At 36.3% G+C, this 25,990-nt stretch overlaps 3 protein-coding genes across 3 annotated transcripts; 1 reads left to right on the top strand and 2 right to left on the bottom strand.

Moving 5' to 3' along the window:
• Nucleotides 1-213: 213 nt before the first annotated feature.
• Nucleotides 214-11,451, bottom strand: G9a (histone-lysine N-methyltransferase G9a). The gene is made up of 11 exons (XM_073972454.1): nucleotides 9,147-11,451; nucleotides 7,141-7,584; nucleotides 5,786-7,078; nucleotides 5,210-5,717; nucleotides 4,671-4,909; nucleotides 4,418-4,608; nucleotides 4,193-4,354; nucleotides 3,733-4,122; nucleotides 3,523-3,661; nucleotides 883-1,256; nucleotides 214-807 (listed from the first exon to the last, which is right to left on the bottom strand). The coding sequence occupies exons 1-11, from the start codon at nucleotides 10,746-10,748 to the stop codon at nucleotides 333-335; spliced, it is 5,817 nt and encodes a 1,938-aa protein (XP_073828555.1). The 5' UTR covers nucleotides 10,749-11,451; the 3' UTR covers nucleotides 214-332.
• A 6,348-nt stretch (nucleotides 11,452-17,799) lies between these two features.
• LOC141399134 (C-type lectin mannose-binding isoform-like) lies at nucleotides 17,800-25,124 on the bottom strand. Its single transcript, XM_073977295.1, has 4 exons — nucleotides 25,090-25,124; nucleotides 18,376-18,490; nucleotides 18,159-18,315; nucleotides 17,800-17,980 (listed from the first exon to the last, which is right to left on the bottom strand). The coding sequence occupies exons 2-4, from the start codon at nucleotides 18,446-18,448 to the stop codon at nucleotides 17,827-17,829; spliced, it is 384 nt and encodes a 127-aa protein (XP_073833396.1). The 5' UTR covers nucleotides 18,449-18,490; nucleotides 25,090-25,124; the 3' UTR covers nucleotides 17,800-17,826.
• Nucleotides 20,028-21,587, top strand: LOC141397897 (lectin subunit alpha-like). Its single transcript, XM_073974756.1, has 3 exons — nucleotides 20,028-20,183; nucleotides 21,119-21,233; nucleotides 21,308-21,587. The coding sequence occupies exons 1-3, from the start codon at nucleotides 20,061-20,063 to the stop codon at nucleotides 21,544-21,546; spliced, it is 477 nt and encodes a 158-aa protein (XP_073830857.1). The 5' UTR covers nucleotides 20,028-20,060; the 3' UTR covers nucleotides 21,547-21,587.
• Nucleotides 25,125-25,990: the final 866 nt, after the last annotated feature.

The raw sequence follows: 25,990 nt of genomic DNA, 5'->3' as shown, positions 1-25,990 counted from the left end.
ATTCATAATTTTGTGTTGTAATTTTACCGACATTTGTCGTTAACTCAAAAAATGTGTTAGAGAATCGCACTACTGATGTTTCAATTTTTTTCCTTTTTTAAGATACATTTTTAACACTCAAAGCAATTCTGTTTGATACAAATGCTAAAAAATAGAAATATAATTAACTTGTTTGTGGTAGTGATAGTGTTTTGTGTGGTCTATCTATGGGTGTTTGTTTTTGTGTGTGACTCTGTATTGTTAACAACGTATATTTGTATAAAGGAAACCCTTTTCTCTTAAGTGTCATATAAAATTATTACTGAATAATTGGATAGGTCATTGGCAATCGGCTAAGGATTATTTCCTGCGCCTTGATGATTTGTTCTAGACTGTGTAGCAGGTGTTGCGATGTTCTGGCGATTTTGAGGAGTTATACGACTAAATGTAATCTGAGGACTTACACTAATAATGGAAACATCTTCCAAATTTTGTACAAGTTGAGCAGCCGAAGCTGGTATAAGATTTGTTGTTGGTGTGGTTGTAATGGTTTGAGTTAGATTTGAAGTACTGGCGGCATTGGTTGTCATAACAGCGGGAGCAGTAGCAGCAGGAACAACCACCACATTTTGTGTTTGATGTAAGGATATAGTTGTAGCTGAGGTCTCTGTTATATCGTCATCATCATCGTCATCCACCTCAATAACCATGGGTGTACCATTGACCATAGTACTTGAAGGTGCAGTGGCATAACGACAATTTGCATTTTTACATTTACAGGAGAAATAACGATTTTTCACAAGCCAAAATTTTTCACCATAATCAAAACTAAACATGCAAAGCACACAAATAGGAAGAATGTTAAAAAGACATAAAAAACAAATATGATGTTTCTCTACTTACCACAACTCTTCCCCTGCCTCCACTTCACGACATGTGAAAAATGCTATCTTGGGAAAACGATAATCCTGATGCTCATAGAATACCCTTACCGGCACAATATTGGCCTCGCAGGAGTGATTAAAGAAGCGGCTAACATTACCATAATAATTAGCATCGATGCAATGATTATTGCCCAAATCAAAGAAGTAACTATCATCCATACGGCGATCTGCTTCATGATCGGTTAAAATTTCTCCTGTATATGTGGCCACAAATGTACCCTTGGGTATATGCACCATACTGCGTACACCCCAACCCTTGATAGTCTCTTCACATTCCATAACTTGCAGGGGAATGGTAATGCCATTTTGTACAACACGATTTTTACAAAAGCGCTGAAATGAGAAGTGAAAAATAATAATTAGAACAAGTAAAAAATTATCAGTGGGCTTTGCCCGGGTATAGTTAAATTTCATCATTGGGCAGATCGAATACCGCCTACACCACAACCAAAATCCGTTTCTCTAAATAATTAGAGGCATTTCAGAATTTTGTCGATTTGGATTTACGATCAAAAATGTAGTGGAGGAGGTACCTGAAGGAATGAAGCGCATTGCTTATTTTGGAAGTGGATCTTATTTTGGTAGTTATTGCTTCCACCAGCCATTTCAGTAGGTCACCGTATAATTTAGAGTTTTTGGTCCATTATGTCAGGAAGTTTGGACTTGTCTACGAAAAATATAATATCGCCCAAAACACGATTACAAGGAGTACCTTCGATAAATATTTTCAAGGGATCCTAGAACAGACCTTAAACTGAACTTCAAAAAATGTTGAATTTTTGTGAGGGATGTGCCCAAGTTGAGTGTCGATATGAACCATTTTCTAACTATATCTAAAATTCGAAGAAATTTTACGATATCCCAAATTTGGACCAACGCAGTATCCGGCTCGAGAGTTGTCGTGTGCACCAACCACTGCCGTTTTTTACAGGTTTCGGGCCTTTTTCTCAGGAAGTATGGACTTGCCTCTAACAAAAAGGTGTGACCGTCGTAATAGATACCCCGAGGAGGACAACATTTTGCAAAAAAAAAAAATCAGAACAATTCGAGAGGAGGACTTAAAATGCACTTTTCCATAGTGTGTTGGAGATACCCGAATTATTGGGTCGATATAATCCATATCCCAATACCTTTCAAAGGGACTTCTAATCACCGAAAGCATCTTCGAGAGTTCTTTATTTATAGAGAAGAATAGAAAGAATAGATAGCGGGTGTCTTTCGTACCGGATTGACCCGAAACCATAGTGTTTCGACCAGCGGCAGCCAACCCAGCATCAAACCTATGCTTCTACGTAGGTTTCATGCTGCTACAACAACAACAAACAAAACTTCAATAGACAGAAGATCCTTCAACATGTCACAATTAATAACATACTCAGTTCCATTGAAGTCCATGGGATTGAGTCTAATCGAAGGCTCGTCTATAAAGACGACCTACAGCTCGTCTGTAAAGACGACCTACAGCTCGTCTATAAAGACAACCTACAGCTCGTCTCTAAAGACGACCTACAGCTCGTCTATAAAGACGACCTACAGCTCGTCTATAAAGACGACCTACAGCTCGTCTATAAAGACGACCTACAGCTCGTCTATAAAGACGACCTACAGCTCGTCTATAAAGACGACCTACAGCTCGTCTATAAAGACGACCTACAGCTCGTCTATAAAGACGACCTACAGCTCGTCTATAAAGACGACCTACAGCTCGTCTATAAAGACGACCTACAGCTCGTCTATAAAGACGACCTACAGCTCGTCTATAAAGACGACCTTCAGCTCGTCTATAAAGACGACCTACAGCTCGTCTATAAAGACGACCTACAGCTCGTCTATAAAGACGACCTACAGCTCGTCTATTAAGACGACCTACAGCTCGTCTATTAAGACGACCTACAGCTCGTCTATAAAGACGACCTACAACTCGTCTATAAAGACGACCTACAGCTCGTCTATAAAGACGACCTACAGCTCGTCTATAAAGACGACCTACAGCTCGTCTATAAAGACGACCTACAGCTCGTCTATAAAGACGACCTACAGCTCGTCTATAAAGACGACCTACAGCTCGTCTATAAAGACGACCTACAGCTCGTCTATAAAGACGACCTACAGCTCGTCTATAAAGACGACCTACAGCTCGTCTATAAAGACGACCTACAGCTCGTCTATAAAGACGACCTACAGCTCGTCTATAAAGACGACCTACAGCTCGTCTATAAAGACGACCTACAGCTCGTCTATAAAGACGACCTACAGCTCGTCTATAAAGACGACCAACAGCACGTCTAAAAAAACGACCTACAGCTCGTCTAAAAAGGCGACCTATAGCTCGTCTAAAAAGGCGACCTATAGCTCGTCTAAAAAGACAACCTACAGACGTCATACGGCTCGTCAACAATGACGACCGACGGTTCGTCCCGACCACCTACACCTAGTCCACGTACAGCTAGTCTATAAAGGCCACCTACAGCTCTTCTATAGAAACTACCTTAGATCTCTTAGTTTTCCGCTTGTCTATGAAGATTGCATGTCCTTCAGCTTGTCTATAATGGCTCTTGCTACATACATAATAAGATTTAAGTTCCCCAATATTCCTTACCTTATTGCATCCACAAACATCATTGCACTCAAATATTATTGCAGGATCTTCATAATTAAAATCCACACTTAAGCGTCCCTCAGCGGTATACCAGCATTGTCCTGAAGCCCCAGTACATTGGCAGCTATCAGTAACACAACTAGAACAACAACACAGACAAAAGCAATAACATAATACTATTCCAAGTGTCTTCAAATCATCCAAACTTACCCATCCAAACACGTACAAATACGCATTTGTGAAACCCTTCGATCAATTTGTACAGAATTTTGCAGAATTATAGTATCGGTAATATAACGAAAATCGGGTAACATAATTTGATCTGATTCCTCAACAGGCACAGCGTTATTTTCATTACGCAAAGCTTGTATGGGACACAATTCACGACCATTCGAAATATCACCACAAACAATATGGGAACGACGACGATGTAAAGCATGCATACGCATTTGAAAGCCCACATGGCGGGCACAATCGGAGTTTTCATTTGGTATACAGTTATAGGGTAATTCATCGGCTCGATTTTTTAACATTAAATCAGCACCGTTAAAGATTAAAAGTAAACTAAGATTTTTACTACTATGACGGCAAGCAATGTGGCTGCAAAAAAATAGGATTTTTTTCAAAATTAATAGCCTGGACCAGGAAGCTCGCTTTTGGTAAAACTTACAGTGGCGTTTCACCTTCTACATTTTGTATATTACAATTGATACCAGTTTGCAATAATACTGTAATGGTATCCAAATCATTGTTGTGTAAGGCGGCCCAATGTAGAACCGTGTTATTGTCATTATCACAGATATTGGGATCGGCACCTTGTTGTAGAAGTAAACTGTAAAATACAAAGCAAAGACATATTAGGGAAACTTTAAAGAAAGTTTACTCTTAAGCTCACCTCACAATATCTGTGTGGCCCAATTCAGCTGCCCACACCATGGCTGTCCAACCGCCATCATCTTGGGCATTAATAAAACTTAAAAATTGTGATTGATTCTTACTGGCCTTATAGCTATAAACGATTAGTTGTACTATTTCCAAATTCCCGGTACGGGCAGCAATATGCAGAACTGTGTGACCATCAGGACCCTTTAGAGAAATAAAAATAGGGTTATAGCAGATTTAGGAAAATATTGTTATTGTTCTCTTACCCTTATGGCCAAATCGGCTCGATGTTGTATAAACAAATTGACAATATCGTATTTGCCCTCATTGACCGCACACATAACAGCTGTGCGCATTTCCTGATCCATTTTATTTATAAAATCGCTGCCAATGCCTTTGCACAGCAACAAATAGGCCATTTGCAGGGTGCCAAATGTGGCAACTAAATGCAAACAGGTGCCATTGTAGCACTCACGCATGCAAGTCGTAACATCATATTTTGAAACTAGAGGAAAAAGGGGAATAACAAAAACAATAAATTAATAACAAAACAATTTAGAAGATTTAAGGGGTAGAAGAGGAGGAAAAGTTGCTTGCTCTCCGGTAAAAACATTCAAAAGTATCGATTGCTTAAGGCAGTTTTCCATTCGCTAAAGGGCGCTTTTATAGACAGTTATCAATCTATCAATAAAGACAACCAACAACTCGCCTTTAAAAACGACCTAAAGGTTTTCATTAAAACTCCCTTCTGGCATGCCAATATATTCGCTCTTTTGGCATCTAAATTAAATATCCTTCTACTTACCCAAAATTTCAGCTACCCTCTCTAGATCATCATTTTTAACAGCATAATACATATCTTTGGTTGTAAACTCATTAAGAGTGGTGGTGGTGTTGGTACTGCGTGAACGTCCACGAGCTGATACAACATTCATTACGGATTCTGGTATAAGTTGTTCATAATTAATTTTGGTATTTGGTTTAAACGCTATGGGATGTGTAAAGCAATTTGTGGAGGTTTTGTTTTTATTATTGCCTTTTCCAGCGGAATTGTTGTTATTGCTTGCACTAGATGCCGTCGTCGCACCCAGAGGTCTTTGTGATGAGGAAAATATTGGCACCGTATGACTTTTCATGGTAATGGTTGTTGTTTTTTCGGCAGTATCAATTCCACAGTGGGGACATTTTAAAACCAATGTACGACTAGTATTTTTCGAGGCAGGTTGTTGGGGATCATATTTGGAACTTAGTACAATGCGCTGGGCACAGGAGGCATGGAAAAAGTGATGATTTTTACACAAGACAAATTCACCCTAGAGAAAAAGAGGAAATAAGTTAAAACATATTGAAAATATTTTTATCCTTTCAAAACCTGTCTCACCTGTGTACAAAAGATACCACATTCAGCACAGGAGTTGTGGGTCTGTAATCTCCTTTTGTGATCATCACATAGTACCAAATAACCCACTCTTTGACTGGGACGAAAAAGATTGAGTATTTCACCGTTAAGTTGATTGGAACAACCCACTTTCAAATCATCGATGTTATCAATGGCACAGCAGTATTGGGTCTCAGGTGTTTTTGGGGTATAATATTTGGAGGTGGCCTGACAAAGACATATCAAGTTCATGTTCTTGGTATTGGAGGCGGAGGCTGTGGTTGCTTGAGTTGTTGTTGCCACCGTTGAAGCATTTAAGTTTCTCAACTGCTTGGCATCCAGTTCCAGAGATTTTTCAGTTACGGGTTGTTTTTGTTTTTGATTGCGTCTTGTGTTTGAAGTTGTGGAATTTGCGGCAGAGGAAGTTGATGTATTTACAGTTTTAGTTTGTGTCTGTGGCTGGCTGCTAACTTGTGGTTGTGGCGGTGTAGATTCTTTACGTACCCTCAACGTAACACTTGGTTTACCCACTTGTATTCTTTTGGCCGGTACAAATTCCTCATTATCACTAAGACTATCATTGTCACTAATCTCATCGCTGCCATTGCGTCTTAGACCCAATTTTTCAAAATGCTTCTCTTTTTGTTTGGCCAATTTTCGTTGCTGTTTCTTGCTAAGCTTTTTATCTTCGGGTGAACGATTTACATTCCATTTGGAATTTTTGATTTCATGTAAAAATTTATCTATATCGGGACAGGGTTTACGCAGTTGTTCCATTTCTTTACGTGATTTGGTGAAAAGTTTCTTTTTAATGGCACTTGAACCACTGGGATGTGTTTGATGCGACTGTTGTTGAGATTTGCTATCTTCAGACTTTTCACTTTTTATTTTTGACGAAGTAGTGGTGGCTGCGGAATTTTGTACAATTTGATGAGTGGGCGTGGAGTCGTTTTGTTCCAAACTTTCCCAATTTTGTGCTGTCATGCGAACTATGTTCTTGGTTTCAAATTCATAACGTAACTCATCATTCTCCAGTATTTTTGTAGTGGGTTTAATACGTCTCTGTGAACGCTTTGGTACAATTACTGTAGAATCAGCTGCTGGAGCGGTCGAATGGCGTTTGCCGCTATGACCTCCCACCGGAGGGGATACTTGTTCTTCGGTATGCTTTTCAGCCTCAATTTGTATTTTGGATTTGCGACCACGTTTCTTGGGAGGTGTTTTTTCGTCAATTTGTATACGCAATGCTTTGCGTGTTGGGGAATCATCCAACTGAGTATGGGACACTTCTTCTTCCTAAAAGAGAACAATAAAAAATAATTAAAATATTTCAATAAAAAAACTCTCCTTCAGCTTACCAATATTTTAAAACCATCCAAGCGATTACACAACCTTTCACTTCTCCTCATGCGTTTACCCTCTTCATCATCATGTTTATTGTTGTTATTTGATTCTGTTACATCTTCCTCCAATTGTTTGCGTTTTCTACCGGGTTTACGATTGTCATTTGAATTAGGTGAATTCGTTTGTTCACTAGTTATCTCCTGAGCTTGAGTAGTTGTTGTTGTAACTCCTTCCCCTTCCGTGTTGCAAGGTTTCTTACTACGACCCCGTCCACGTTTGTGTAGGTTTTGGCTTGAGTTTGGTTTTTCCGTGCTATCTTTATCTGCTTGTGCCGGTGTTGGACTTACTTGAGTTATGATAGGTTCATTATTAACTAGAATTTCCAAATTGGTCATGTTGACATCTGCCGCCTCAGAAGCAGTTTTCTCAGCAACATCTTTCGCCTCAGAAGCAGTTTCCTGAAATGAAACAACGATTTTAACAATATTTCAATTAGAAAATTAAATTAATATAGCCTTCTAATATTGTCCATTTGTCAAAAAATATCCAGGACTATATAATGAAAGAACATGCAAGAAGAGAAAGTGTCAGAGTTTTAGAGTTTTGTGACCTAACATGGATAACTGTTCGCCTATGACTACCTTAGGAGTAAGTAGAAGATAAGTGGTGTATTCGGACCGATCTATTATTTACAAGCGTTGGATTTTGGATAGCCTTCTGATATCTGCTTATATCTGCTGAGCCATGAATATGATAAACATTGGCCGGAAATCCTCGGACAACATTATCTTCTTAATAGGCGGATATAAAAATGGCATATGACCAGACGGCTATAAAAATAGCAGAAGAATTAGGGGAAGGTGACGCAATCGTAAAACAAATAACATTACCTGCCATCTCATCCAATCTCTTGGGTTAAGTCGTCTCCTTTAATTGGCATACATACTTAATGTAGACATTTTAAGCCGACTCGGCGTTAGTCCCTAAACGGAACTTATGGTCGGAAAATTTTGAAATATTGGAACAAATTTCCTTTACCGACAGTTCTCAAATTAATTGCCGGCCTTCGGCCGGGGATTTAGGACTTTCTCCTATGGACAGGAGCCAATCTCGGGAACGGGAACAACATTTTCTTTTAAATTAAAAATTTCTCTAAGTAGCAGGCCTTTTAACAAGGGAATTTTCGGAACTTCAGAGTCCCATATCTCGGGAAGTATATATTTCCCCAACAAAAGTTATACAGCCTCGGAATGAGCATAAAAACACGATCAGTGGTAATAATTTCATATTTTTTTCGAATACTGTCGGTAAAGGAAATATATGCCGATATATTTTACATTTTTCTAAGGTTTACAATGACGCCCATATTGCCTTGCTCGGCTGTAAAAATATGAGAAACATCCATCATTGGTATATACGGAACTTTAAAGGCCCATATCTTTGTGTGAACTTTTTTTGAAAAAAGATATCGTTGTACTAAGGACCCGAAAGAACAATCTGTGGTAAATGTATCGGCACGATCTGCGTCCTGGTCTTAAGCCCAAAGTGGGTAATCTTCTCATATCCTTCCTAAATTAACAGCCTCCATTTCTAAGATCATCTCTATAAAAACCACTTTATTTAATTTGTACAAACCTGTCTAAATATATGAACAATAAATACCTAAACTCTCAGACTAATTAACATCCTTTGTTGTGTATGTATCTGTGTATGGAGCTAGCACCATATTTTATTTCATAATTCCATTTCATAATAGCACCATTAGGTCTTAATGAATGAATAATTTTTAGCGGGTTTTCCTCACATTTCCAAACAAACAAAGAAATAATTTTGCATCCTTTGATCAACTTGCAAGAAATATTCCCTCCTCTCACCTCCTAAAAAAAAATCATTTGCAAAAGTCAAAAGTCATATAAGATAAAAATTATCATAAAAACGGCTACTCATACACTTAACAGCTAACAGCTAGTTCCCCCAACAAAAACAACAACACACATTCACAAATACTTGTTATACTTACAGTTTTTGCACCTTTAACATCCCCAATGCTGTCAGCGTCATTTGCAACAGCAGCTGTGCAGTTGACTTCTGCCGTCACCTCCGCCTCTGTTGTTGTTTTGACTGAACTAGTAACGCCGGCAGTTTTTTCACTTTTATTATTAACACCACATTCATCAGCAGCACCACCACCCCCTTCACTTTGCAGTGGTAATGCGGAGCAGCGCCCTTCATCGGTGGTGTTGTTAATATTATCGGCAGCATTATTAAAATCTAACACCTCTCTCTTTTGTGTTTCCTTCCCGCTCTCCACAACCCCCTTCTCAACAACATCATCAACGATTTTGTTGTTGTTACTATTAGTTTGATTTTTCAATTCTGATTGATTTTGATTTGGCTTGCTGTTTGCATTGTTGTTGTTTTTATTTGTATTATTATCATCAACACCATCATTTTCGTCGTTGTTGTTATTGCCTTTAGCCACTACATTATTTATTTTCTCAGTGACAGAGCTGTCAACGTCAGTGCTTGTATTATGCTCACTACTCTCTTTATGTGTTGTGTTGGGGAAAACATCAGCTGAGCACTCCGACGACGTTACCTCTCTCTCAGTCATTAATAACAGCGTCGTCGTTGTTGGGCTTACCTCAACATCTTTGTTTTGATTATCAAAATTATCTTTATTTCCCGTTGTATTTGCAAGATGCTGGTGCTTTTCCGAGGTATTGTCATTAGATTTTGCAACTGCAACAACTTGTTGTTGATCTAAAATAGCAGCAGACTGCGCGGTCGCGGTAGATAATGATGTCGTTGACGTTTCAGATGCTGCAGCTGCAGTTGTTGGTGTGGGTGGTGTTTTACCATTTATGTTACTGCTAACAACATTTGATGGATTTTGTTCTTCCGCTTGCGGAAAATTGGTATTATTATCCAATTCTAGGTTTGCTGTTGTTGTTGTGTTGCTTTTGGTGCTAGTAGTAGTAGTAGACTCAGTGCTTACTAACAAAACTGGCTGACCTTGATGTTTTTCGCTAGCGCTCTTACTGACTTTCTTATTGTTGCTGTTGTTGCTGTTGATTGGGTGGTTTATGTTGTCAACCTGCAATAATTGTTGTTCGGACTTTGATGTATCTGTTACATTTGCGTTTCCTGTTTGATCTTGTGCTGTTTGTTTGCTTTTACTTTCATCTAAACTTGTCACTTTTTCTTGTTTCTTATCGCTGACTTTTTGTTGTTCTGTAGGGGTCGTCGTTGAGGTGGTGATAGTGGTGTTTGGGGATTTTACCACTACCTCCTCCTGTTGCCCTTCAGTTTTCACCTCTTGCTGCTGTTGTTGGTCTTCTGCTTTTGGACTAAGTGTATCTTCCAAGGTAGTGGTGCTGGAACTGTTATTGTCGTATTGACTTTCTGCCTTTGTCAAAACTGTAGCAGCAGATACTGTTGGCGTTGTTTTTCCATTGTTGGCTTTCTTATCTTTATCTTTTGAAGCAAATTGATTTTTGGACAAATTACGCCACTTTAATGTTTTATCTTCGTTCAAATTGACTTCAGCATTATTCAAATCCACCTCATTGTTAAATGTATTTGCCATACTGCTAAACAAGCTATCCAAGCAGTCAGTCATTTTGCAGCCGTTTTGTTTTTTTCTAGTTTTTTTTTCGAGCAATTATTATTTTTTAATTTTCAATTAATAAGTGTCGCTGCCGTCCGTTATTAGCTGCAGAACTGGCTGGCTAATGATTTATTTCAATGAAAGAAAAATACTTTTTTTGACGTCACTTCTTATTTCCCGTATCTTGTTTTTTCTACACATAAATTTTCTTCATAATGTTATTTGTTACAATTACACGCATTCAACTGCCGTTAACTCACCGTAATCATAATTCTTGCACATTGTTTTTAAATTTAATTTCATCAATTAATTATTTGCATTTTTGTGTGTGTTCCTTAATGTTATATTTTGCTTCTTAACACATAAAAATCACACAACAAAAAATCTTTTTATATCTCTCTGTCGGTCTGTGTTGTGCTGCTGTGGTGTGCTGCTTGCTTTTGTGTTACTCTTGTTGTTGTTGTTTTTCTCATTAAGATTTTCTTGCTTTGACGAGGAGCACCATTCGAGACTTTGTTTCCACAAATAAACTCCCATAAATCACTATTTTTATCATTGTGCCAGATTAATTTTATGAAATATCCATTAAATATTGGAAATATCTTTGATTTTAATATTTTTACAGCATTTTTTCAACAAAAATTGTAATTATCTTCACGTTTCCTTTTGTGTGGTAGAAAAACAAATCTCTGGGGAAGAGAATGAAGCCGAACTAATCAAAACCAAAGGCGTAAATAAGGTAGTTGTATATGGCGCCGTCGCAAGTCATTGAACGGCCTTTAATTTTATATATAAAAGGGTGTTTCACATGCTGCAATATGTCAAATAATTTGAGGGAATTTTAATAGTTATTTTTTAAAAAGAATATTTTAATGTGGGCCTTTTGAAACCGATATAATATCATTTAATGCTGAATTTTTGTTTTATTTTTCTCAAATTTGAACGCGATTAAACGTGTTTTAACGGGTTTTGGTATGTTCCTTTTCTTTTAAGAGTGGTAAAAGTGACAAAGTAGCAGCAGTTGCGAACTGCTCTCATATCAATTGTATGCTTATGCTTGATTTCAAATGAAAACTCATCTGAAATCGATTGGATTTCATTTGACGTTTAAGCAAAGGAATTGAACACCTTTAAAGGAACACCTTTCGAGTAAAAAGTGGTAAAACTTGAAGATTCTTGCACGTAAAGAAACAGAGATTTTATAGACAAGTCTATTAAGGCCTGAGTACATAAGCTGCCTCGCCAGCTTTCCTTGCTTCTGATAAAAGAATAAAAAAGAAAGGGTCAACCTAGTTGGAAATTTTCTCGAGCTTCTTTATTCTTTTATTTTATTTTTATTATGTCAGAAATGAAGCAGGAAAGTAAGGCAAACAGGCGAGGCAGCTTATGTACCTTGGCTTTTATGAAGTTACAGCAAAGGAGCTGTTAAGCCGTAAGTACATCCAACGTTTCAATAAAGTTGGACGTCACCTTTCTGATAAAAGAATAAAAAAATATCTATGTTGCTCTTGCTCTTTTATTCTTTTACCAGAGTTGACGCCCAAATTTATTGAAACAGATTTTTTTTCCTCTAAAAATATGAAAAATAGAATATTAAAGGTAGAATTAAACGTGACATAACCATAATAATCAGCTGATTCAACTAAACCTATGGAAATCAATGTATTCTATTAATAATAACATAACATAATGCCGTAGCCGTACCATAAGAAACCAATTGGGTTTTGGTTTTCTATGGTTATGGCGTTGATTTTGACATTTCTGCTGCTGTTTTTGCAATTTTTCCGTTTTTCTGCCATACAATTTTGGCCTAGTAGAAACTAGCAGCATGCCATTATCATCTAAATACGATAGCTGATACGTTGATTTTGACATTTCTGCTGCAGTTTTTGCAATTTTTCCGTTTTTCTGCCATACAATTTTGGCCTAGTAGAAACTAGCAGCATGTCATTATCATCTAAATACGATAGCTGATACGTTGATTTTGACATTTCTGCTGCAGTTTTTGCAATTTTTCCGTTTTTCTGCCATACAATTTTGGCCTAGTAGAAACTAGCAGCATGTCATTATCATCTAAATACGATAGCTGATACGTTGATTTTGACATTTCTGCTGCAGGTTTTGCAATTTTTCCGTTTTTCTGTTATACAATTTTGGCCTAGTAGAAACTAGCAGCATGTCATTATCATCTAAATACGATAGCTGATACGTTGATTTTGACATTTCTGCTGCAGTTTTTGCAATTTTTCCGTTTTTCTGCCATACAATTTTGGCCTAGTAGAAACTAGCAGCATGTCATTATCATCTATCATGGTACAATAATACAGGTAGCATTATCATGCCAGCTGATGGTAACATAATGTGTCAACTGCATTGAATTGATGTCAAATTTTGACATCTTATGTTGCCAACAATTGCCGATGCGGCTACCTGTGTATTTGTACCATGTCATCTATATACGATAGCTGACACGTTGATTTTGACATTTCTGCTGCAGTTTTTTGCAATTTTTCCGTTTTTCTGCCATACAATTTTGGCCTAGTAGCATTTCTGCTGCAGTTTTTGCAATTTTTCCGTTTTTCTGCCATACAATTTTGGCCTAGTAGAAACTAGCAGCATGTCATTATCATCTAAATACGATAGCTGATACGTTGATTTTGACATTTCTGCTGCAGTTTTTGCAATTTTTCCGTTTTTCTGCCATACAATTTTGGCCTAGTAGAAACTAGCAGCATGTCATTATCATCTATATACGATAGCTGACACGTTGATTTTGACATTTCTGCTGCAGTTTTTTGCAATTTTTCCGTTTTTCTGCCATACAATTTTGGCCTAGTAGCATTTCTGCTGCAGTTTTTGCAATTTTTCCATTTTTCTGCCATACAATTTTGGCCTAGTAGAAACTAGCAGCATGTCATTATCATCTAAATACGATAGCTGATACGTTGATTTTGACATTTCTGCTGCAGTTTTTGCAATTTTTCCGTTTTCCTGCCATACAATTTTGGCCTAGTAGAAACTAGCAGCATGTCATTATCATCTAAATACGATAGCTGATACGTTGATTTTGACATTCATGCTGCAGTTTTTGCAATTTTTCCATTTTTCTGCCATACAATTTTGGCCTAGTAGAAACTAGCAGCATGTCATTATCATCTAAATACGATCTAAATACGATAGCTGATACGCTCAGTTAAAACAGAAGGAGAGGGTAAGTGTGTTGAATTTTGACGCTATCCGTGTAAACGACGACGAAATTAGTACCGTTTACGCGTATGAACTCGTGTCCCTCTTCGGTAGATGGAAGGTGATACTTGCTGTTTTTGTAAGCCCTACATATCCAATGGATGACATCAGAGATATCCATCTGCCAGTTGCGTACAATGTTGCCAGGAATATTGGGGCACATATTGTATTTAGTGTGTGCGATGCGGCTACGCCCCATTTACAATTAATAGCGCCATTCTATTTAAATTCAGTTTATCTAGACCGGACATAGAAAATATATTGGGGTACCCATATCTTGTGCCGCATTAGTTCGGGTTTCGTGAAAGGAACATTACAATATTATGGGGAAATGCCCAATTTTAATTATGTGTAATCGTATTCCAGCCATGAAGGAAGATTGCGGAATGGGTACTTTTACGATACCTTCAACATACAAAATTTTAAAGAAATCTTCAACAAGGTGGTAGCGACCGAAATAAGCGATCGTGATGACATTAATGAAATGAAATGATGAAACGCGGACCTACCAATTACCACAGCTTTTATAAGAAAAATGGCAATGTTTTGCAGATTTATTGAAAACGAGCATCGGTAAGCGATGAAAGTACGTGAAAAAAAGACTCTTGATAAAACTTCAAATTTTCTTGAGCCACGTTGAATGTTTTGCAATTAGGACATACATAGGCACAATAAAAGCGTTGCGAATCATGATAAATACATACGGCGAAATAAATATTATGCAGAAATTAACATCTCATAATAATATCGAAAAATTCTTCCATGAGATAAGAAAAAGAACCGAAGGCACGCCGACCCCTACAACAATGCGCTATGCGAAATATCGGCCGGATGCATGCATAGAAAATACAGGGGAAATCATTAGCGATTTATATTGGGCAGAATACCGATTTCTTAGATAAAATAAATATATATTTACCTAAATATAAAATTTATCTTGCAAACATGTAATTATCTGGACTTTTTTTCATAATTGATATCCGATACTTAAAATAATTTACTTTCAAAATGTTGGGTGGGAGGTATCTGAAGGAGTGGACCGATTTGGCCCATCTTCGAACTTAAATCAAATCTGGACAAAATATTTGGATAGCGAATCGATTGATCCGTTCGTGAGTAATCGTGCGCACCAGCCAGACAGACGGACCTTGCTAGATCGACTCAAAATTGTCTGAAACGGATATCGTACAAACATACTTGCGGTCTAAAACCATTATTTCGATGAGGCACATTTTTGGTCGTAGTAAAGTGTATATACACTTTTTTAGCATAAATGCTGAGGGTATAAAAACGTTGACTTTTCACCAATGAAAAAGAAAGTCTGTTGTTTTCCTGCTCATGAAATGTGTTTTTTATCTGTTTCTAAATCAAATTTCTCTAAAAAACAGGAAACAAAAAGTAAGAACAAGTGAATGTATGTTTCTGTGAATGACGAATGGTGTCGTAGAAACGGGTTAATTCGTATACGTGGTTCGACGACCGAACAACGTACATGAAACGCTCGTGTGAACATGACATAACAAAATGTTGAATCAGGTACAAATATTTTTCGACATTTCATAATAATTTGTCCAAACTTAGTTCAAGTTCAAAGATGGATTATATCGGTCCACCCTTCCGGTACCTCCCCCACAAAAGTTCGAAAATGTTCGGAAAATTTGTGCGTACGATAACTCTTGAAGGGAGTAACCGATTTGGTCCACACTTTGCACATTATGAAATTTCTACCAGACTTAGATGAGGTTCCAATATGGACTCAATCGGTAAACTCCTTCGAGTACCTCCCACACAAAATTTCGGAAAAGTTCAGTTTAGGATCTACTCTCGAATCGCCTTGGTTTTTGTTGTAACGTCTTGTATTCACTGTCCCCTATACGAAGGTACAAGTTTCCTCAGGGGCAAGTCCATACTTCCTGAAAACATATCCTGAAAGTTGAAAAACAAACCCTATGACACAATATTTATGGGTGGAAGAGCAAGATAATTCTCGAACGGAAATGCCGATTCCGGCCAAAATTTGGCCTTTGTAATATTGTTTCCAAACTTAGTTTAAGTTCGTAGATAAGCCATATCGGTCCACTCCTTCAGTTACCTACCCCACACAATTTCAAAAATATTCGGAAAAATTGTACTTTACACATTCTCATAATATCTACCAGATATAGATCAGGTTCAAATATGGAATATATTCTTCCACTCGATCCCGTACCTCCCACACAAAATTTTGGATAAGTTCACTTTAAGACCTGCTATTGAATCACTTTAATTTTTGTTGAAGCAACTTACATTCGCTGCCTCAATTACGATGGTAAAAGTTGTTTCAGGGGCAAGTCCATACTTCTTGAGAAAACAGGCCGAAGGGTGTAAAAACCCCCTATGGCACCCCCATGGTCTATGTCGGTCCATTCCCTTAAGTACCTTTTCCGAAAATTTTTTGAACTTCAATCCAGTCATACGACCAAAATGTTGAAACCCCCTATATACGTAAGTTTTTTGTGAAAAAAGTGTTTCAATTTGCACAGGCTGAGGGTATATCTCTGTCGGCAAAGCCGACTGATACTTTTTTACTTGTTTTTTTTTTTGCAATTCATTTTCCATGGGCGCTGCACGGTTGTCGTAATCATTAGGTTTAGGTGTGTTTGTTTTTGTTTAATTTTGTAGAAACCATGTACCATTTATCTAATGGGGTTATGGAAGTCGACCATGGCACAGCCCTCCAGAAGCATGGCAAGGACTTGACAACTAAGTCCATACTGCATTCAGACGCCAAGGTTTCAACTAGGCTCCATTCTATACCAAACAACTGTATCCTAACTTGCCAGGGTGTCAGTAAAGTTGGGCGCCATTTCTGATAAAAGAATAACTCGATCTATGTTTCCCGTGCTCTTTTATTCTTTTGTCAAAAATTACACCCAACTTTACTGAAACGTTGGATGTGTTTTCGGCTTCAATCTTCTTTATGAGGATTAGTTAACGTGTTCGCAATTAAATTGACATTTCAGGATTTATAAAATTCAGTCAAGGCATAGGTATTCATATAAGGTAAATGTATGAATTACAACAACTAACAAATTTACAAAAACAACATTGTTGTTATTGAAAATTAATTGTCAAAGATAAATATTGTATATTTGGGTCGTTCCAAAAATTTGTTCAGGAAAAACATAAATACATTTTGAATATCCTCTAAAATAGAACAAATTTGAATCAAAATATAAATATAAAGCATTTGGAAATGGTATTTTATGGTAGCAAATTTCGAAGTTTCAAATTTCATGAGTAGACCCTATTACATTTTGAAAACTAAATTTACAAAAAAAGTAAGAATACAGCTGATTGTCACTTCTACCTTGTATAAATATGCCTTGAATCCAGTTATATGCAAATGTACTAATGAGAGAGAAGAAGGGTCGACTGAGAAAAAATGGGTTACCATTAATCGCATCCAAAATCGCCTAATAGGCTGTTTATATTATAGGTATTTGTCGGGTTAACCTTCTTATTAGGATTTGTTTGACGCATATACAATGGAATTGACATTTAAAACCCAGTTGGTTTGTTAAATACGGTTACATATAAATTTACTAACCATTTCACGAGGATTTATTTGACGTTTACGCTATGGAATTGACATTTGAAACCCAGCTCGTTTATTAAATCCGGTTAAATGCAAACGGGATATAAATCAGAACATACTTTATAGTATGTTTATATATATCCGGATTTAACAAACCCACTGGGTTTCAAATGTCAATTCCTTTGCGTATACGTCAAATAAATCTTCATTACGAAGGTAAACCCTGCAAAAGGCTATAACATAAAAATGGCCTTAGTTTTATTTTCTTTAATATTCACAAATATAACCAGCAAGCCAATAACAATTTACATCATTCCATTGCATGGTTCCAAAGAAGCCCAACAGTACACAACGTTCGTTGGAATTGCGCATATTATTCGGTTCATTTCTTGCCCAGTTGGTATAGTTAAAGGTGTGGCCACAGTTTATACAGTTGGCCATTCAGAGTTCTGTTAACAACATTTGACAACAAACATAATAGATTGTTCATTATTGTGATTTGATTTCCTTTGTATTTTATGTATTTGACAGCAAACTTAATAGTCAGGGCTAACTAGTTTGGGCTGAATGGCCAACTGTATAAACTGTGGGTGTGGCCATTTGATGTCCAAATAAATTTTCGAAAATCACCCAAATCATTGCCACCAATATAAAATGAGGTCATTTTACGTAATGGTCTTCTTATTCTTTCGCTTGGTGGTCCTTCTCTGGAGGGCGGTCTAGATGGAGGTTGTTGCCGTGGTGCACGGGGAAAGTCTGAAAATACATACGTATGTAAATAAAATATTTATTGAAAATGGTAATCCTGTTACTTACTTGGTAATATGACCTTCAATACCTGCTCAACATCATCTGATTTTGTGGAACTGTCAATGGTTAACAGGTTCATGCCTCGAGTAGTACATTCTAGCGATGCCAGAAACCAATTAAACTGCAAGTAATATAAGCAGATATATTAAAAACAAACAAAAAAAAACATTGTTCCACAACATCCCATACGGGACAAGGGAGACTTCTCTCATATCAATGAGTGCACCCCGATTCATATTTAGCTCAATGATATGGGACCTACTGTTTATCGCCGAGTCCGAACGGCGTGTCCTAAGACACCACTTATAGAGAAGTTTTTCAAGGCTGAAATACCCAGGAAATGTCGCCAACATTACTGAGGGGTATTTTGCCACCGTTGAAAAATGTTTGGTGTTGCCTGGCCGGGGAATCGAACCACCGACCTTCTGCGTGCAAGGCGGGCGTGCAGACCATTGCACCACGTTTAGATTTTCCAATTGATTTCAAATGTCAATTCTGTTGAGTGGTCATGTGAGTCGACGTCCACACTAGACTGATTTCATTGAAGAATTTCATGAAATTAGGCGTCGCTGGATCAAGTTCACTAGTTCCGGTCAATTTCATTTCATTAAAAAATTTCATAAAATTCGATCTAAGAACGCCTAATTTAATAATTTTTAGTGAAATTCACGAAATGAAGCGGGAAAGCAAGGCAATTAAGGCCTGCGTACATAAGCTGCCTCGCCTTGCTCTAGTAAAAGAATAATGAAAAGGGCTAGCTAGTTCGAATTTGTCTCAGCCGTTCTTTACTCTTTTACCGGAAATGAAGCGAATCAAGCAAGAAAAATCCATTGAGTTTTGGCCGTTAAGCTTAAAACTTATTTAGCTCTTTGCTTAAGTTTTTTTCTGGTAAGAGAATAAAAGGCAAAGGGCAACCTAGTTCAAATTTGTCTACCGTTCTTTATTGCTTTACAAGAAATACAAGCAATGCTGGCGAAGCAAGCAAGAAAAATCCATTAAGTTTCTGCCTTTAAGGCCTGGGTACATAAGCTGACTCGCCTGGTTGCCTTGCTTTCCTACTTCATTTCTGACATAATAAAAATAAAAGAATAAAGTTGGCCGAGCAAATTTCGGACTGGGTTGCCCTTTTTTATTCTTTTATCAGAAGCAAGCAAGGTAAGCAGGCGAGGTAGCTTATGTACCTAGACCTTTATCCTCTCTATACTTACCTCTTGCTTTGTTTCAATGTAATAGGTGCGGTTTTTAGGTGATGAATAATATTGCCCACGAATATTTCCAATAGAGCAAATAAACATAAAAAGAATTAAAGCAACACAACAAATGCACCTCATCGTTGTTAGAATTAAAAACATAGACTAATTTCATGAACAATTTCAAAATAATTTGGGGTTTTATAAATTTTGGATTTCGAATTTACATATGCAAATTCTGCATTTAGGTGAAGTTCAATGTGTCAGAATTATAATAAATATGGTTCATTTATTTTCATTTCAAATCCTCAGTCATATTACTGGAAATAGTCATTCAATTGTATTTTTAAACCGTGTGATTAATTTCTGATGCATGCTCGGTTTCCAACAATTCCAACTTTTGTTAATGGAAATCCCTTAACGATAAGAGCATACAACAATTCTACACTTTGATAGTACCCCAGCCAAGCTGGAAATTCATTTAGTTATTCGCGAAACGTCATGAAGTCTACATCGTGTTTTCTATTATTATTTGCTGCTTGGTGCATCGGAATCACAGTGGTATTTGCCGAGTACTATACATCAGCTCAAAATAATACATATTTTATAGAGATTAAAAATAAGGTATGCATTAAAACATCTTTAGAGAGGTTTTCAGTTGACCGAGACAAATTTAATGTTTGTGATGGACAGGAGGGGGCCTTAAAATCACGTCATAGATTACTATGTTAAAAATCATGAGACTATTAAAGGGGACAGGGATGTGAGATAAGACGTCTGAAAAGTAGATTTTATGACATGTTTACAGAATATTTAAACTGACAGACTGACAGACAACTGTCAATTTCATTGCTAAACGTCAAATAAAATCCAATAGATTTCAGATGAGTTTTCATATGACGTATACGCAAAGGAATTTAAGGGAACTATTAAAGTGCTCTTTACATCCTTATGAAATTATAAGGTGGCGTAAAACGTCAGCGTTGTGGTTTCAATTTGTCAATACAATTTTATTTATTTTATACTTTTATCAGAAATGGCGCCCAGCTTCACTGAAACGTCGGATGTGTTTTTGGCTTTATTGTGCTATGGATGGATAGTAGAATGTCTTGTTCTAAATCCGAACTACGGTCATGTTTACATTAGATCTTTTTGCCTGGTAAACAGTTTCTATGGGCATTTATTTGACATATGTATACGCATTGGAATTGACATTTGAAATCCAGTGAATATAATAAATTGCTCAAAGCAATGTTCGGGATTATGGTAATAGCAAATGATTTCATGGCTGATATTTTTGTTTTAACGAATCCGACCCTGTCTGAATCAAATGTTGCATATATTTTCAATTCCTTAGGGGTGCCCCCGTCAATGCGACTGTATAAGTAAACATCTGTCAATACATTTTCCGTCTGAAAAAACTTATGTAAAAAAGAGTCAAGCTACACTAATGAGCATTCAGGAGAATTGTCCTGACTCTTCGCGTTAGCGCATTTTTTCTGTTTTAATATCACTTTTTTCCATTTAAAACAATACAATACACTCTAATTTATTTGCAGTACAATTGGCATAACTCGGAAACACAATGTAAATTAAAAAATTTAACTCTGTTGAGCATTGAAAGCGCTGAAAAGACACAGGAAATAAATGAGTTAATCAATGAACATTTCAAGGGTAAGTGATTCTAAGATTTTTATGTAAAAAAAGTAATAACATTTTGTTATACACACACTTTTTTCTTCTTGCAGAAACAGAGAAACCTCTACTATATATTGGTGCTAACGATTTGGCAGAGGAGGGACGCTTTCGTTGGACTTCAAATGCTCATGAATTCAATTATACTAACTGGGCTGAATCTGAACCGAATAACTATAAAAATCATGAAAATTGTGTTCATATTGGTCTATATAATGATGGGACATGGAATGATGTAGATTGTTCAACAAAATTTGGTTATATTTGTGAAAAGAAGGAGGAACAAAAATAAATTTAATGAGTAGACAGTTTTTGTTTTTCTATAGTACACATGGCAGAACTACCAGGTAGTGGTATCATACCAGCTGATCGAATATGAAAAGTCAAATCCCTTTATAAACAAATTATTTTTGTTGTAATTTCCCCAACAACATAAAGAAAGTTTTGACATAACATATTAAAAATTTTACGATGCCACTACCTGGGTAATTGTGCCATGATAGTACATTTTAGCCGAAAATACATCAAACGTTTTGCTTTGTTTACATTTACGAAATCCACTCGATTTCAACTGTCAATTCCTTTGCGTATACGTCAAATGAAAACTCCTCCGAAATCAATTGGATTTCATTTAACGTTTAAGCTATGGATTTGACAGTTGAAATCGAGTGGATTTCGTAAATGTAAACCTAGCATAACAGTAAAGTTGGGCGTCATTTCTGATAACAGAATTAAAGAGCAACATAGATATATTTTGTTCATTCTTTTATCGGAAATAACGCCTAAATTATACGGCATTATACGGTGGAGTCGATGACAGAGAGGCATAATAGACATGTGGTAAATATCTTTAGGGTCGCTGATAAGAAATCATAGAAATATATGTCGGAACATTTTATAGCTCATTTAGACTAGCCATAAATCCTTGACTGGATTTAATAAATCCAGTACAAATCTCATTGCATTTAGATATACATTTTGGAGGATTTAAATGGCAGTCAGCTGATTTTTGTTCATAGCACAATTACCAAGGTAGATAATTCAGCCCATCTGAACGAATGTGAAACGTGAAATGAATTTTTTTTTGTAAATTGAATTCGCCTCAAAAACATACGTCAAATTACAAATTTATTGTTTAATACTGAAAATATGTGTGTTCGTTTACTCAAAATTTGTACAAATTGTTACTGGATGTTGTTCGTTTACTCTACAGTATAATGCAAAAGAGCTTATTCGATTGCAAGAAGTTACTGGACTTGTACGAATCTTTACAAATTATTGAGTAAACGAACACACCTAATGTTAGCACATTATGCTACTAATGCTAACTAAAGAGCAAATAAAGAATTATTTTATCGCAGTTCGCCCATCTAAAATAAATAAACGAATTATTTTATAGTTTAGACATCATAAATATTAGTCTTGGTTGATTAAAATCAACTTTGTACATCAAAACATTTAATTTTTCCGCCTTGTTTACAAATTTTTACATTTTAAATTATTTTTAGTGTAGCAATTCACCGATGCATCTACCTTGTTTCTTGTGCCAGCTTGCAACTTTTTGTATTTTCTAGCAACATGTTGCAAAAAAGAGAGTTGTATACGAGGATTTATGCCAGATTTAAAACAAATCCACTCAATAGGAGGATTTATTTTTGTATGGGAAATCTGGTAGATTTTGGCTGGATTTAGCAAATAAAACCTGATAATGGGCTAAATCCGGCTATTGAAGTCATATCTAAATGGGCTATTAGATTCCATGTCCGTTTCGTTATTAAAATGTAAAGATTAACAACCTGTTTCTGTATTGCGAAAGAGGAATGTGTGCGAAAGAAACACGTCCAAACTCTTGTGTGTTTTTCAAAATTGTTTTTTGTTTTGAAACAAAAGCAAAGGTAAAATTATTTTGAAAACAAAAGGTCGGGCGTGTTTCATTCGCACACATGCTTCTTTCGACATACAGAAACTGGCTGTAAAATACATTGAACTTTGTCCCGGGCCACACTAGAATAATTTCACTGAAATTTTAACATGAAATTATGAGTCTCTAGATTGAGTTCCATAGTAGAGTAAAATCATGAAATTGTTGTAATGGGGAATTCGGCCTAAGAACACCTAATTTCATGAAATTTTTTAATGAAATTCACGATAGTGTGGACCGGCACTTTGTTGCTTGCTTCACGTTCAATTTCATGTAGAGGAATAAATGCCAAGTACTACCTAATCCAAATGCGACTTTGGATTTCTTTATTCGATCGAGTATTTGCTCGTGAATGAAGAAATCGAACTATAAAAACCTATGTGTTCTTCAAAGAACATTAAGAAGGTAGATGGTAAAAATGTGTTTATTTTAAAGTAAAAACTAAAAAACAAAATTATTAATGATAAATGTAAATATTTGTTGAATTCGTGAACAATACTGTGGGTAATAATTTCGGAATAAAGCTTGGTTTACATTTACGAAATCCACTCGATTTCAATTGTCAATTTCATTGGTTCCGGTCCAAAATTTCATGAAATTAGGCGTTCTTAAATCGAATTCCCCACTACAACAATTTGCTTAAACGTCAAATGAAAGCCAATAGATTTCAGAAGAGTTTTCATTTGACGTACATATACGCAAAGGAATTGACAGCTGAAATCGAGTGGATCTCGTAAATGTAAACCAAGCCATAAAAATGTTCGAATGATTTATTTTTTAAACTTTTTGACATTATTGTAACAGATTGCTAATACATCTACCTTAGTCCCGGTCCACACTAGAGTGATTTCAATGAAATAATTTCATGAAATTAGACGTTCTTAGATCGAGTTATTCACTGCAGCAATTTTATAAAATGACTTCAGTATGGAAAACGATGTATGAACGACTAATTTTATAAAATTAGGCCTGTTCGATAACTTCGAAAGTAAAAAGTACTTCCAAGTTCTTGCAACTACTTCTCATTTCTCTTTTACTGAAGAAGTTTGTTATTGAACAACATTTTGTAAAAGTTTGTACAAATTTGTATAAACTTTTGTGTTATCGAACAGACCTATTATTTCATTGAAATCACTCTAGTGTGGACTGGGACTTAAGGGGTGTTTACACTAGCCATCAATGTCATATGACCCGAAATAAAAACATTCCATATATGTCCACACAGACAATGTGGAGACGTAGTTTCACTGCATTTTTGGTGGTGTGGACGCAAAAAGTAAATGGCGTAAGGAAAATCACCAAAATTGCACACATTAGTGAGTATATAACGATGGATGGATGGATTTTCCTTACGCCATTTATTTTTTGCATCCTCACCAGCAAAAATGCAGTAAAATTACGTCTCCACATTGTCTGTGTGGGCAGATATGCAATGTTTTTATTTCGGGTCATATGACATGGATGGCTAGTGTAAACACCCCTTTGGTAAATGTACGGTTGGTGGCGCGAATAGGTTTTCATAGTTCGATTTTTTCATTCACGAGTAAATTCTCGATCGAATCGAATATTGTAATTAGTACCCTGTTTGCACTTAACGGGATTTAATAAACCCGCTGGGTTTCAAATGTCAATTGCATAGCCCAAACGTCAAATAAATCCCCATAAAGAAGGTTAAACCGGCAAAAAGCTCTATTACAAATGCCTTTTAAGTGCAGGCTTCTTATTTACCGAGGCCTCTAGTCCAGTGGCTCAATTCTTGTTCTATAAAATTTGAAATGAAAACTTTTATAAAGGAAATAAATGTCAAATGAAAAATATTTTTCATTTCAAATTTTCATAGAACAAGTATCCAGCCCCAGGGTGCTCTAATAGAAAATGTGTTTATATATTGCAGTCCAAACGACTGATGCTTACTATCAATTTACGCTGCCGTGAAGAAACGAGAACGGAAAAATCTACCACAGGCTACCAGACAATTTTCTTCGGGTAAAAAATGGTATAACTGATTTTTCGACATTTGTTTGGCGATTCTTTGACAATGAAGAAAAAAATGAACAAACACAGAAGAAAAAAAAACGAACGCTAACAAAATTAAGCTTGGTTTACATTTACGAAATCCACTCGATTTCAACTGTCAATTCCTTTGAGTATATGTCAAATGAAAACTCATCTGAAATCCATTGGATTTCATTTGACGTTTAAGTAATGGAAATACAGTTGAAATTGAGTGGATTTCGTATGTGTACACTCACTTAAAAACTGTGAAATAAAAGAAGAAAAGTGAATTTTTATGTCTTTTTTTGACATTGACATTGAATTCTTGTTCTATGAAAATTTGAAATGATAAATATTTTCTTTATAATTTTTTTCATTTGACATTTATTTCCTTTATAAAATTTTTCATTTCACATTTTCATAGAACCAGAATTGAGCCCCAGATCTACCATTTTTTCGTTTCTTTACTTTTCTGGTAAAACTGGTCATGAGAGAGCAATTTTGACAGTTTTCTCTTTTACCATTAAAAAAAGTAAAGGAAAAAACGCCCATGTCATGGTACAATAATACAGGTAGCATTATCATGCCAGCTGATGGTGACATAATGTGTCAATTGCATTGAATTGATGTCAAATTTTGACATCTTATGTTGCAAACAATTGCCGATGCGGCTACCTGTGTATTTGTACCATGGCCCATGTTGAACATTTTTGCTCGCCCAATTTGTCGTGTAAAAAGTTTCTAATGAGAAAGCTATTCAGCGCCAAAGAAATGTTCGTTTTGCAACTTTTTTGGTGTACGGGAACACATTTTGGGGAAA

Source organism: Musca autumnalis, unplaced genomic scaffold (genome assembly GCF_047663935.1).
Source record: "Musca autumnalis isolate F117 unplaced genomic scaffold, ASM4766393v1 scaffold_3, whole genome shotgun sequence".
In the NCBI taxonomy this organism is placed as follows: Eukaryota; Metazoa; Arthropoda; class Insecta; order Diptera; family Muscidae; genus Musca; species Musca autumnalis.
This window is presented reverse-complemented; position numbering and strand designations above follow the sequence as displayed.